Source organism: Stegastes partitus, unplaced genomic scaffold (genome assembly GCF_000690725.1).
Source record: "Stegastes partitus isolate 25-593 unplaced genomic scaffold, Stegastes_partitus-1.0.2 Scaffold110, whole genome shotgun sequence".
Taxonomy (NCBI): Eukaryota; Metazoa; Chordata; class Actinopteri; family Pomacentridae; genus Stegastes; species Stegastes partitus.
The window spans coordinates 185,340-198,926 of record NW_007577841.1 but is presented as its reverse complement, the minus strand read 5'-3'; the positions used below and the strand labels follow the sequence as shown (position 1 = coordinate 198,926).

The following is a 13,587-nucleotide window of genomic DNA, read 5'->3' as shown; positions in this document are numbered from 1 at the left end:
AGACAGAAAAATAAGTGTTCTGAGGCTTCCACAGGAGTTTTGTTTGCAACTGCAAACACTACATCTTCTAATTCAAAGCAGTTCTGATCATAAGGGAAAGACATTTATGGCCTAAAAGAGATTGCACAAAGGTAAATTAATCTGAACAATAACATATACTGTGACATAAAGAAACACAAGACCGATAATTTTGAGAAACATGAGCATTAAGAGCGCCTTAGGTGTGACACCAAAGGCATGCAAGAGAGTTCATGTGTGTACCTTGTGATTGTGCTAACTGTAAACTGGGAAGGGGGCTGTGTCTCATGCATAAGAAGCTGCAGGTAGACTGAACTCTGGTCCCGAGCTATCGCCACCACCGGATCCACCTGGCCCTGATCACAGTCATAGAACAACCTGGGAACCAGTCTGTTACAGAGACAGGCACAGAGACAAGGGAAGGTTTAGAGGATCATAAGGGAGAGGCAAGAAAACATGTACTTAAAGCAAAGTCCAGTACGTACAGGATGCATGGCATAGCCAATACACTACGTGTGAGGAGTTAGTGTACCTGCTGACTGTAGAGGCAGCCACATGCCGTACTCTTGGATCATCATCTCCCAACAGACGTATGACCACATCATTCAGGACCCTTTCTTGCAGCCGCAGACACTAGATAGAGAAAGAAATTTGGGCTCACAGTCAGCAGCTGAATGTTGAGAACTTAAAATTATACATCCTGCATGTGTGTTTGGGAGTCTAACACTTGCATTTAACACTTGCACTGTACACAGCAGACATTACAAGGAAGGTAGACTGGATAACTCACCCCAGTGTAGTGGTGATCTCCTTTGTGTAAAACCTCAGTTTTCCTCTCCAAGAAATTAACCAATCTAAAGCACAGGAAATCGTAAATATCGTTAATAGACAAAAGACACTGTATTTATCAGGCATTGTTAGGGTATAGGTTATAGTGGTTTTGAAACAGCAAATTACAGAATTTATCATACCGGAAATCCAACTCAGCCAGAGTTTCCAAGAGCTCAGTGCGAACAAGCCAATAGGAAGAGTCCCTCAGAGCAAACAGATTTATCACCAACTGCAAGCCAAGCTCACTCAGGGTACTGCTACACACCGTCATGATGCAGTGCTGAAACACATCACACAAAAAAGGTAAAGACTCACAAACACTCACTCAGAACACAGACAACTGACACACTCAGATCACGTCTTACCCTGACTGCAGAACAAGCCAACTTGCAGGTGACGGAGGATTCGTCTTTCAGAGTTTTCTGGAGCAAAGGTACCAAGTCCACCAGGGACAGAGGGTTACCAGTTGCACTCTGCACACCGGCCAGCCAAGTGTGTATGTTGTAGCGTGTTTTGGTGAGAGCAGCCTGTATGATAGCTCCGCATAGGATGGCTGTGGCGCCTCTGATCTGGGGGTCCCCATGGTCAATGAGGCCCAGAACATCACTGATATACTGCTGTTCTGCAGGGGGACAGAGAAAGAGAGCATCGTCAAACACAGGGTTAATGCCACACAAAAACACAGGTGTTAGTTAATACATTTTGCAACTGACACATGCAATACAGGCCTTTTTCATAAAATATACTTTGACAGATCACAGAAGCAAAAGCACGGGTATACATAAAATTGAAAATGGCTGAATTCCATTGAGTTGGTTATATGTGTTCTTGATATCGTGTGAACTGGTTCACGGTCACAGCTACTGTTCATGTTAGTAGTGTCACATGTACCTTTCCTACTATGACAAGTCAAAATGTCAGCTCTGAATAACACTTGCTGTGCTCCATCAAAATGCAAAACAGCCAGCTATCTCATTCTACACTTTCAGTAAGTGTTATTGAATAAAACATTAGTTGCATTATTACTGAATTCAATGGCAACTGGGAATTCTAGTTTCCAATCTCTGATGAGGAAAAATCTCAGAAAACGCCACTAAATGTCAGATTTTCAACTGAGGTAAGGTTTCTTAGTTCATCTAGTTTATTGAGTTTAATAACTAAAACATTTGACAATGTATATTTTGCATACATTTACTGCTGCCCTTATAAAGTACCTGCTGTTGCATGCAGTGCGCATAAAACTGGGACGTTCTAGTGTGTCATAACATTGTGCCCTAAACTTTGTGCATATATCCATTGCAGTCTGTGAAATAAGCTGTTGTACGTCTGAGTGCTCTGTGCAGCTCAAGTTTGTTACTTGCACGAGAAACTGTGACAAACCTTCTGCTATGCAGAGGATTATGGGTCAGAATGTCCAGAAAAAGCATACCGGCTTACATAATGCAAAATAAGACAGGCTCTAGGAGGACAGCCTGTATTTTTGGCAAAATGCATTTGATGTGCTATGTATGGGGACACACTAAATGTTTTTCTGGCATACTACAAAGTATGGTTGTATGGGCATTTGTGTGCACCATTTCTAGTACAGAAATCACTAATAAAACCATCTTCATCGACCACACTTTTTACTGTTACTGCAGGCATAATTGTGTCCAGAAAGCATTTTACTAATCCAATAGCTGTTGAGGATCATTTAAATAGGAGGGTATTAGCAATTGACTCCTACCTTCTACTGGAATGCCGTCCAGCGGCTCCAGGTAGAGGGAATTAAAGAAGGCTTCAGGATGCAGTGCAGCTGCTGCTCCAACACAGCTGACTGCCAAGGCCTTCACGCTCACTCGCACCTCTTTGTCAGGGATCAAACCTGGAGAAAGTCAACAAAGGCAAACAGAAATGTCAGACACATGCACAAACAAGCAAAAGTCAGAAAACTGTATAAAGCCGAGGCCTGAACAGACAAGTTATATTCTGCAGTTGGGAGGTTTGACTTTACAGGCCAACGTTCCTTTTTTTAAAAAAAATTTAAAATAGGTATTTAAATTTAAATGAATTTGGTTGCGACCTGACTTAAATTAGTCAAATTATTGTTCTTGTGTTTTCCAACCTTGTTTGGTAAATGCATATTGTCATTTTGAGTTATTTTGAAAGCCACTCACCATTTTTTTGGCCTGTCAGCAGAAAAGAAGCAGAAAGAAGCCGTACACAGTGCACTAGCGGCTCCACCCCCTGGTCTGTATAGTGTCCAATTGGACCCTTGATTCGTGATGGCTAATAGACAGGCACAGGAGTTACATAATCAGATACAAGATATGACTTTTTTGACCTCTCTTTCGATTGTAAACAACTAGAAAGGATATTTTTGTGGGGATGTCTTTACCTTATTATCAGGTTCAGGTTCAGCAGGTTCATCTTTTGGTATGAAGCGGTCCACACTGCTGTCTGAACCCTGCCGGTTGTGACCTCTGCCTTCGAAGAGGTGGGGCTTGCTCAGAGCTGCACAGATCACCAAAACAAAAACCACGATTAAGGCCTTCTATCAATAAGCAGAGCCTGTCTGTGTTGCTGTGCACACAAACATACCCAGTGCTGACTGCAGGAAGGGTTCTGGGGGTTCTTCCTGCGAGGAAGACGGTGTTCCTTCATCCTCTTCATCCTGTAGTGTTCCAATCTGCATCCCAGAATATTGACTCTCACTGCCATCCAGGACCTTAAGCACACACAAAAGACAAACATCTCTAATAGGAACCAAAACTTCACAAACACACTACATGCAACAATTTGTCTCAGTCTGAAATGCAACCGCATGCAAACAATAACGATATAGTTTCGACTCATTGAGTTAGTTATGCTGGATTGAGGAAGAAGACATTACAACAAATGACTAAAATTGAAAGTCAAACAATCATTCCCCTATCAAAGGTCCACTGAATCATGCTTGGGTGAACGCAATTTACAGCAAATTAACTACATACAGGGAAAAAGCACAGGCTACAGAAATTCTAGTTGTTACACTCCAGAGGAAGAGCAAGCTTTTGATCCACACTGACTCTGAAGACACTCTAGGATGAACTACCCCAAGCACCACTACCTTTTAGGTCATTTATATGGCTTTTTAGCAAGAGAGCTCCAACACAGCTGATCTTGTCTTTTTAGACAAGATCTCTTCCTAGAAGGATTGCACCAACTGAGTACTGCTGAAAAAAATTGAAATACACTGCACATTATTTTATTCCCTAGTTTTAGCTTCTACTGGAACAAAAGCCCGTCACAGCCTCTCCAAATGGTAGAAAGAATGAAATCTAAAGGAAACAGTTAAGGGACAGTTGGCCTCCATGCCTCCATTGCAAGCCAATCACACAGGGCATCGGGGTTGCTTGTTTTTGCAAAAGTCTTTCAAAAACCATCAACTATTTGGGAGAATATCACTTGAAACGAGGAAAACAAAAAGGGGCATTCATCATATATTGTCACCGACAACAAGAGGGGGGAAAAAACAGTAACAAGCCGGGAAAATTTTGTGCATGGGTTGAGAGACGAACAAGCCAACGAAAGGAGAAAGGAAGAAGAAAGCCAAACGTTTCGAGACAAGCAAGCCCCTGCCGCTCTGTTCAAAGCGTCCAATTGGCTGACCTTGTCGCTAGTGCTAGAGGAGGAGGAGGTGGCATAGAAGGAGGAAGAGGAGGTGAAAGAGAAAGAAGACGACGAAGAGGAAGCAGTGTAGACAGAGGAGTCGCTGTCTGTGGCATCGGGCCCCTCTGTGGAAGTTGGTGAGGGTGGGGACGGCTCAATCACCCGCGGCAATGGAGTGCGCGACTGCGACGAAGTGAGGAGGAAATAGGAGAGGGGGCAAGACCATAGAAGTAGAATTGTTAGAATGGAAACATTTTGTCTGGTTTGTGGGAGGCAAGTCAGGCTGACCTGCTACCCTCCAAAAAACTGAGTTTAAGGTGTAACATAACACCTCTTCCAATGTGTTTGAAAAAGCAGTTATAAAAATATCAAACTATAAAACTATTGTGTTGTTAAATATGTTAAACTTCCACATAAGTGGTTTGCATGTAGTTGTACACGTTTACCCAAAAAAATAGAAATATATGTTCTATTTTTGTCTTAAAATGACGTTTAAAAATGTTAGCAGTCGTGTTAAGGGCAAGGACTACATCCACAACAGTGGATGTATTTTAATAGTGATAATCCATCCTTGTGCTACAGAACCAGCCTATTATGTTAAAGTGCAATTGTAGTGTTTTTCTTTTTAGCTCTAACGTTTTCCACTAGTGAGTTTCTTCAGCTTCTTTTACAACATGTCTTCTCAAAGCATCACTGCAGTTTTACTCACATGATTTTCTGACTTGGGGGATCTGCGATTTCACAACCCTCTTATTTTGACGAGCTTAATTTCCCATATGATTTACTTTTCTGAATCATACAGGTCACATCATTGGGGGTGCTATATAAGTATTCCATTTTGGACATTCAGTCGCTGCTAACTAGCCAGCTATCATCCCACCTTGTGTTTCCCAAGCTGCTGGCTGGCCAGGTTGCTGTTGTGGTGGTCAATGTCATTTAGCTCCCTCTCCAGTGAGTCTCTCATCCTGCAGACAAACTCCAACTCTACCATCTTGGACTGCAGCTGGCAATGCTAGTCCTGGCTCTGCTCTTTGTCCAAAGTCCATCCGTGATAAGACAGATCACTAGCCTCGCCAGCTGCACTCCCAGGATGCTGGAGTTGGAGAGACTCACTGCAGAGGGGGTGAAACTGAGGACTGCCACAACAGTGACCTAGCCAGTCCACAGGAAGGAAAACACAAGACAGGATGGGGCTATCTGATTAGCAGCTACTGAACTTTCAAAGGAAGCTTAAAAGCAGCTGAGACAAAAATCCAGCCAGGACTTGTATTATAAAATCTATGCAAAAACAAAATGCAGAGATTTAGAGTTGGAGCTTTAGGCTTGAGTTCAAGTGAGAGTGTTTGTATCCAGGCAACATTATGCACAACTAATCACTATCATCTCATCTCTGGGGAGAATTGTGAGTTAGATTGTGGATCGTGATTCTGTCCTAAAATATCATCAACACACAGCCTGAACTTGACTAAGAATGTTTTGCTGGCAAGAAGTAATTTATTTTCTGAAGAACAGTGAAAGTAAGTCAGTATCTTTACAGCAGAAAGAGATCGTGGACCATATCATGAGCCCAGCAGCCAAAAATAACTAATTTAAAGGAATGTCATGTCTAGGAGCACAAAAACACAGTATGAAAAATACCGACATAGAAAATCATACTCCTTCAAAGAGTGTGACAGGCGCACATGACTTTAAAGGATGATTTTTAGTATGATAATTTATTTTCTGAAGAGCACTTCCAATAGCTAGTATGATAAACTGCATTTTATCTTGGAAAAAGTCTCCAGGAAAAGGTGTGTTACAGTAAATTTGAACTAAGCAATTTGCAAACAATGAGCAAAAATATGCAAAACACCTGATATGGTTCCTCTAATGCTTAAGAAAATGAGGGAAAAGGAAGCAAAGTCTGATCCATTCTACAAATCCCAATTCTATGACGTGAAGCATCATTCTTAAACCGAGAACAATGCCATTAGGGACATAAGGGTTCATAGTTAATTGCAGCCTGACAGGGTAATTAAATCTTTATTTGTCTAGGGAATTACGCTGCCCTCTGTATTTCACACAAACACACACATATACGCACAAGTAAAGTAGTGTATGTTCAGGCTGTAGTCTCAACTACTTGCATGTAGTTGACTTGACTTTCATGCCCACACAGTCACACTGACCAGTTCTGCTACGTCTGAAGGGGTGACAGCCGAGTCTGGTCCCTCTGTGGTGGTCTGGGAGGAGTCGCTGGGTGGAAGTGAGCGATCATTGGTGCCTAGCAGTGGCCCTCCTTCTCCTAGGGGCCCACCCTCTGGAGTGGCATTCTCTGGTGTGGTGTAGTCAGCCGTTTCTGGCGTAACGTTGGCTCCGCCGCTGGAGCTCCGACTCAGCATTTCCTCCTCGTTGTCATTGGGTGACTCTGGAGTGCCTGACGCAGACGTCCCGCCTCCACCGCCGCCCTGCTCTGAGGAGGCGCTGAGGTCCACAGAGTCACCGGGCTGCAGAGTGTGCTGGGAGGAGCGTGGTTGCTCGGTGATGATGTCCACCTGGGCCGCAGAGGAGCCGTCTGCGCCTACGACTGATGCTGAAGTCACAAAAACACACTTAGTTTTTCTAGGGTATTGGCATCTTATTTTACACTGTAAAGTTAGTAAGACTGCCACAGTTAGTTGATACTTTACATATACTTTCTGGTGACGGTGTCTCACCTGCGAAGGCACCAGTCGTGACGTCAGTCCTGTCAGGGTCATCCTCTAACCCATCCTCCTCCCCCGAGAGCATTTTACCTGCAAACAACAGATCTATTGTCAGACATTAGCATTACCATGAGATTAAGAGAGGAAAAAGAGATTAAAACCTAGGTGGGGGGCATTTTATTCAAAATGAATGCAAAGACATTCTGTATATACATAAGGTTAACAGCATATCAAGAATTAAGAGCTGAAAGCAGTGCCTAAAGTGAGTCAGTCGAAGATAAAGCTGCCCGAGCACCGACTGAAACATCAGTAAGAGGTCAGAGGTGAGCAGAGGAGATAAATAGTCACCTCTCTGTTTCCTGAGAAGGAGTGGACTGCAGGAAGACCCTCCCCCTGCTGCAAATGGCAGGAAAACAGGAAGCAGAAAACAGCAGGTGAGGAGGAGAAAAGCAGCAAAAAGCTCAGAAAAGACTTTTAGGAAACAGAAACAATTAATTAAAGATGAGAAGAAATTAGTTAAGGTGCAAAGAAAAAGGCCACAAACGCAGACCAAAGCAGAAACTACAGTGGAGAACCAACACAGTTTGGCTGACTGATTTCCTGCCAAGGTCAGTATGAGTGAATGAATTAGAAGCAACCTGAAGTGGATGTATTTGTGTCCCAAGTGATGGGGGTTTATGTAAATACTTAAAAGCCCTTATCACATCATACAACAGAGATAACAAGTTTCATAACACATGCAGTCCCAAATGATTGATGCGATTACCAATGAGCTCAAGGATGCTGCCAGAACGCGCTCGGTTCTCAGTGTCCTGTCGAAACACACTGGCATGTGGAATGCTGCCGGCGGTGATGAGCATGTGCAGGAGCTCTGGAGGGGGAGTCCTGAACACCTGCTGCAGGAGCTCCAGAGCAGCTGTGACCACATTGTGATCCCAGTGCTGCGTGTAGTGTAGGGTCAGCTCGTACACCTTCAAACACACACACAGAATTATTACACAAATAGTTATACAAACACAGGTACACATGCAAGCTCACTTTCTTACAGACACACTCTGCCTCTCACCTGCAGCAGTTGTTCAGGTGTTGGCTGCACGTCAGCCTCTTTTCTCATCACTCCAAAGCTTCCTTTGAGGCTCGTGGTGTTGACTTGCTGCTGCAGCAGAGGCATCAGGTAGCGAAGCGTTAACAGAACCCCCAGAATGAGGTGGCTCGGGTGTTCGTCATCCACTGGAACCAGCAGACCTGGAAAATGACAAGAGGACACAGTGTATGTCACTGTGTGCTATTTTACTGCATGGGTACTGTAGCTAAAAGCAATTTTACACAAAGTTAACTCACAAATGTTAGCAGATATAAGCGGAACTGTAAAGTTATAAGTACAAAAGGAGGGAATGTGCAAGCCTAGAGTCTGGGCGTGAGCTTTTGTGTGACCTACCCAGCAGCACATTAAGAAGCCAGGTGTAGAAGTAGCTGGTGCGTCTGGAGTGTTGGCACACACTGACAGCCGAGCTGGCTGCTGTCCGTCTGATGGTGGGGGAGCTGGACTTTAAGTTGGCCACAAAGGACTTCAGCAGCACCTGAAACAGAAGGGGTTTGATTACAATGAAGACAAGCTAGCAGGACATGCATTTGTCATCGTGGACGTGGTGTCTACCACACAACAACTTTTTTCCATCTTAGCATTCACAAGTGTGGATACCTTAATCTCGCTATCATTGGCAAAATGTCCCAAAGCTGACATGATCTTGGGCATTGCTGCAGCCAATGTCTCCTGCACCATCTCCTCCTGCCGCTTGGTAATTCTGGTGAGGCACGGCAACAGGTTTACCAGGTAGGGTCTGCACAACAACGGAGAGACAGAGGAAGGGACATGTAAGAACACAAATTAATGATAAGGAGAAAAGAGCAGAGTAGTAGAGTGGTAATGTGTTTGCCCCTACCACAGAGGATATATAGTTTAAAAAGTAAGTGAATCAAATTTTAAACAACATTCCCACCCTTAGCATGAAACAATTTGTGTGTGAATTAAGTAAAAAGCCATTTTTCAGGTATTTGAGTTTTTACCTGCATTTCTGTGGTCTGATGAGGTGGGCAAGCTCAGCAAACCTCCACAAAGCTGCCCTCAGACTCCGAGAGGCACCATTCTACAGAAACAAACAAACACTTTTTAGTAGCCCTAATTTCACCTTGTCTACTATCATAATATCTTTTAGTATGAAAATGTCTCACTATACAAACCTATATCTCATTACCTTTTTAATTTCTTTGTACAGCTCCAGCTGCAGTCGAGGCAAGTTGGAGTCCATCAATGCCTAAAGATAAAAGTCAAAAGAGCACCCCGTGCAACATGATTGATTCAAAAAATATATCATAGAAATAATGTTCCAAAGTATATTTTGCTAATTATTTATCTGCTCCCATAGAATATCAATTCAAAATTAAATGATGATGAACTTTTTGTACAATTCTTGAAAAACAATATGAAGGGGAACATTGAAAGGAGCCTGCAGCGTCCCACTCACTTTGATGATTTTGTTCAGGCACTCATCGGCTACCATCCGGACATCTGATTCGCTGTCATCACTACAAAGCAGGAACATCTCCATGGCGATGCCAAGCAGTTTCTGAAACTCTGGAGATGTTCTGTTCCCAGGACCGTAGAGAAAAAAGTCAGGCAAATATTATTACACATAACCATATTAAATGTGCCCACATTTTTGTATTTGTCTGTAACAATATAATATTTACTAAACTGTTAACATGAACTAACTCGCACAAAAGTGACCATTAAGGAGCATTAAGTCTTTTTCACAATTGACATTTTGACAAGCAAAAGTTTAAAAAAACACAGCTGCAAACATAGACTGTATGTAGATGCTACAAGCCGTCCGTCCTGTCCATCATCACGGGAAAGGTGAGGTCTCTCCCTAATGGATGGAAGGGCTAACAGCTAACAGTGCTGACCAGGCTGCAGTGGGAGTATCAGGAGTGCAGCTTTATGTTGTTCTCGGAGTCATGGCTGAAAGAACTCACTCCGGACTCACTCGTAACTTTTGGATGGATTTCACCTGGTCAGAGTGGACCGGAGCTGGAGGGAGAGTGGTAAGAAGAAAGGCGGGGGACTCGCCATGTATGTGAATGAGAGATGGTGTAATGCTGGGCACGTTAGCGTTAAAGATCGGCGCTACACGAAGGATGTTGAACTGCTGGCATTTGGTTTGCGGCCGTTTTACCTGCCGAGGGAGTTTTTGCATGTCCTGGTGATTGCAGTTTACATCCCCCCCTCGGCTGATGCTGCTGCAGCCTGTGAACTCATCCATAGTTCAGTGTCCTAGCTGCAAACATCACACCCTCAGTCTCTGATTGTCATCTCAGGAGACTTAAATCACACATCGCTCTCTACCACTCTCCCCACATTCTGCCAGTATGTGGACTTAGACCTGCTGTGTGCGGACATCGGGATGCATATTACTTAATTATTGTTATTTTCTTGTACTTTCTTTCTATATTTTTAGATGCTGCTGTGGCGTGTAAATTTCCCAGGTTGGGGATAAATAAAGTATATTCTATTTATTCTATTCTATTATGTAAAGATAGATAACATGTCACTACACTCCTATTGTATAAAAAATAAGGCAAAATATCTTGGAAGTGGGTGCTGTCATGTATCACTGTTGACATTTACAACCAGAGCCTGTGCAGTAGTGACCGAATGGTAGAAACGCGATATTGAGGTCCCACTCCCGGTCACTACTACACAGACTCTGGTTGCAAATGACATCACCAGTGTAAGATGACAACTCAGTCTTTTGCCTGAAATTGTCAAACTTTGTGCATAGTTTATCGTCCCAAATGGTCATTAGTAAAATTAGGAGTTGGCTCTCATTTAGCTGCTTGTATTGTACACGACAGCTTGCTGTGACAGCTTAAGGTCTGTTTGGTCGGTTTGATCTACTGGCAAAGGTCAACAAACATATATGAGAATATGGCATCAACTGACACATATGTGCTATTTCTGAATTTTTGACAAAAAAAAAAGTAAAAGGGAAAAATTATTTGTTTGACTCTGGCAACAAAACTTAAAAGGGGCAGTGATAATATGCCGCTACTCTCATGTGCCTCTCTTTTTGTACGCCCTGTGGTGCTACTATTCACTGTGCTTCTATCACACGTGACACGCATCAAATCAGCGTTGTGGAGTCTGGCACAGACTGAGGCCAAGATTTTATTACACACATCCTGCACAGTGCGATATGCAGAAAACTTAGAAATCATTGTTGTTGCACCTTCTAAAGGCGCCTTTACTGGGACACTTGCTTAGAACAGAGCCATTGTTAATATTACATGTAACACCTGTAGTTTTACCACTATGACAAGTCAAAATGTCAACCTTTTCAGACATTCACAGCTTTTCTACAGCCTTAACTCTTAGTTTCCTCACACACAAGTTATCTTGGGCTCCTAATGATTTTATAGGTTACAGTCTTACAAGGGTAAGTAAAGGGAAATCCGACAAGATTTAACTGAAACAAAACAGACTGCAATTAACAAGGCCTACCTCAGTGACTGAGCCACGATGTTTTCACATATTGTCAGACAGTGGGTCACCCTGTCCTTCTTTGTGGTAGCCTGCTCCTTTTTTCTGTGGAAGCACGAGAAGATGAGAGAGAAAGCATAAGACAAGTAGAGAAGCGAAGACAGATTAGGTTCAGAGAACGAGGCAGCGCATTCATGAAATTTTACTACTGTGAAGTCAATCCATCTCTACACAGGATCTGAATTACATCATTTACTTATAACAAAACGGCACAATGGAGAGACACAATGCTGAACACTGCGACACAGCTCACTTCTGTAGATGCCACAGAAAAGACATCAACTGCAGAAATCCCCATGAGGGCATGAAAGGATTCGCAGTGTACATTTAAACTCAAGCCAAGAGTGGTCCTGATTTAAAAGGGAGAAATGACCTTTTCAAATGTGTCACAATGCTGAAGGGGAAACTCACAAGGGCACAATTTCACACCAATTTCTCCTGCATCTACTCATAAAGCCTATAGCACAGTAACATAATGGCAGCAGCTTAAGAAGGTTGAAGCAAGGTTTTACATACAACTTAGGGGACACAGAAAGAGACACAGCACAAAAGATTTATGAACTCCGAGTTATGGACTAAATACACTATTTAACAGTACATGAATTAATCTACACTTCCTTCTATCAATCTTCAAAAATTAAAAATAAAGGCTGGCCACAAAAACTTGGAGATGACGTCAGTCCAGAAGGCCCCCATGTTAATGCACCTGGTCATAGGCAAAAACATTTAGTATACAGCTTATAATATCCAACTCCCGTGCAGTTATTCACGTCATACAGAACCGTTACATTTACCCTCACACATGCGTGGCCATCAATGAGCGGTTGCCCTCTGTGTTGACTATCATTCAAGTAGTCTGATCCTAACTATCAGTAAATCTGATCACGATAACATCAAGAGAAGAAGCCTCAAAAAGCAGAGACGCAGTGCCTGGCAACAAGTAGCTCTAAAATGGCTGAGAAGTTTAAATAAGTGCTTAGACTGGTTGCTAGCTTGCATGTTAGCGTGACTAGCTCCAAGCTATCTAATAAACCTTGGTTAGCAACCTGAGAGGCACTAGCGTTGCTAGCGAGCTAAGTCACTAGCCTAACGGGTGCTAGCTCGCTATTATATCGCCGATGGTCAAAAAAGCACTTACTGTCTCTGGACAAGCTCCTCAGCGGTCGGTGGCCCCTGCTGTTGCTGGAATGACTTCAGAGACTCAAAGGCCTTCATCAGTTTCTCCATGGTGGCCATTTTAGCAATCTACAATAAGCGAGCCTGCTTGACTAGCTAATATTTACTATGTCAGCTAACTAGCTAGCACAGTGGGGACAAGTTAACGTTAGCGCACGGAGAGAGCAAGAGGTGCGTAGTGCGACGAGAGTGCTAACACTGCTCGCGACAGCTACCACCGGCTCTCCGCTTTGTCTTCTTGCAAGATGTCTCTTATTTTGTCACAATATTACTCCTAAATGAACCAAATGTTGGCTGATAATAAGCCATCTTTGATGCAGCGCTGCGTTCCCCCGACCAATCACACCAGGAAGTGGCATATGTGACAGCTTGACAGAGAGGGGAGGGGTGAAGCGTGAGTGGCCAATCAGACTGCGGATTTGGGTTGAGTGACTTGTTAAAGAACCAATGAGGGACTGCGGCTTTTTTTCTTTTGTTGTTATTGTTGCTGTCACGGGACCCCTGAAATCCAGACTGCAAGGCAGATTTGTTCAACACAATTTTGAAGCTGTGGCTTTTATCAGTGCGCCAAAGATGGGGGGAGTTGTGAGAGCAGAGAAAGGGTCTTGAGAATACGATTAAGATGCATGGACGCCTATCTTTCACCTG

General features: G+C 43.3%; 1 protein-coding gene across 10 annotated transcripts in view; it reads right to left on the bottom strand.

Moving 5' to 3' along the window:
• htt (huntingtin) overlaps nt 1-13,279 on the bottom strand; it is a 34,848-nt gene extending 21,569 nt beyond the window's left edge. For 4 of the 10 annotated variants that reach the window (XM_008277913.1, XM_008277918.1, XM_008277914.1 and 1 more), the window contains exons 1-21: nt 12,902-13,279; nt 11,725-11,808; nt 9,689-9,821; nt 9,419-9,478; nt 9,231-9,310; nt 8,866-9,004; nt 8,602-8,743; nt 8,230-8,408; nt 7,930-8,134; nt 7,512-7,559; nt 7,176-7,253; nt 6,648-7,051; nt 3,430-3,556; nt 3,227-3,342; nt 3,006-3,117; nt 2,576-2,713; nt 1,215-1,471; nt 990-1,129; nt 809-872; nt 551-651; nt 262-408 (exon numbers count right to left, since the gene is read on the bottom strand). In XM_008277913.1, coding sequence (XP_008276135.1) covers nt 262-408; nt 551-651; nt 809-872; nt 990-1,129; nt 1,215-1,471; nt 2,576-2,713; nt 3,006-3,117; nt 3,227-3,342; nt 3,430-3,556; nt 6,648-7,051; nt 7,176-7,253; nt 7,512-7,559; nt 7,930-8,134; nt 8,230-8,408; nt 8,602-8,743; nt 8,866-9,004; nt 9,231-9,310; nt 9,419-9,478; nt 9,689-9,821; nt 11,725-11,808; nt 12,902-12,999 — 2,852 coding nt within the window. In that variant the 5' untranslated portion in view covers nt 13,000-13,279. The remainder of the gene's footprint in view (nt 1-261; nt 409-550; nt 652-808; nt 873-989; nt 1,130-1,214; nt 1,472-2,575; nt 2,714-3,005; nt 3,118-3,226; nt 3,343-3,429; nt 3,557-6,647; nt 7,052-7,175; nt 7,254-7,511; nt 7,560-7,929; nt 8,135-8,229; nt 8,409-8,601; nt 8,744-8,865; nt 9,005-9,230; nt 9,311-9,418; nt 9,479-9,688; nt 9,822-11,724; nt 11,809-12,901) is intronic. The other 6 variants (XM_008277915.1, XM_008277920.1, XM_008277922.1 and 3 more) reach the window with 3 other exon arrangements.
• Between the last annotated feature and the right edge of the window lie 308 nt (nt 13,280-13,587).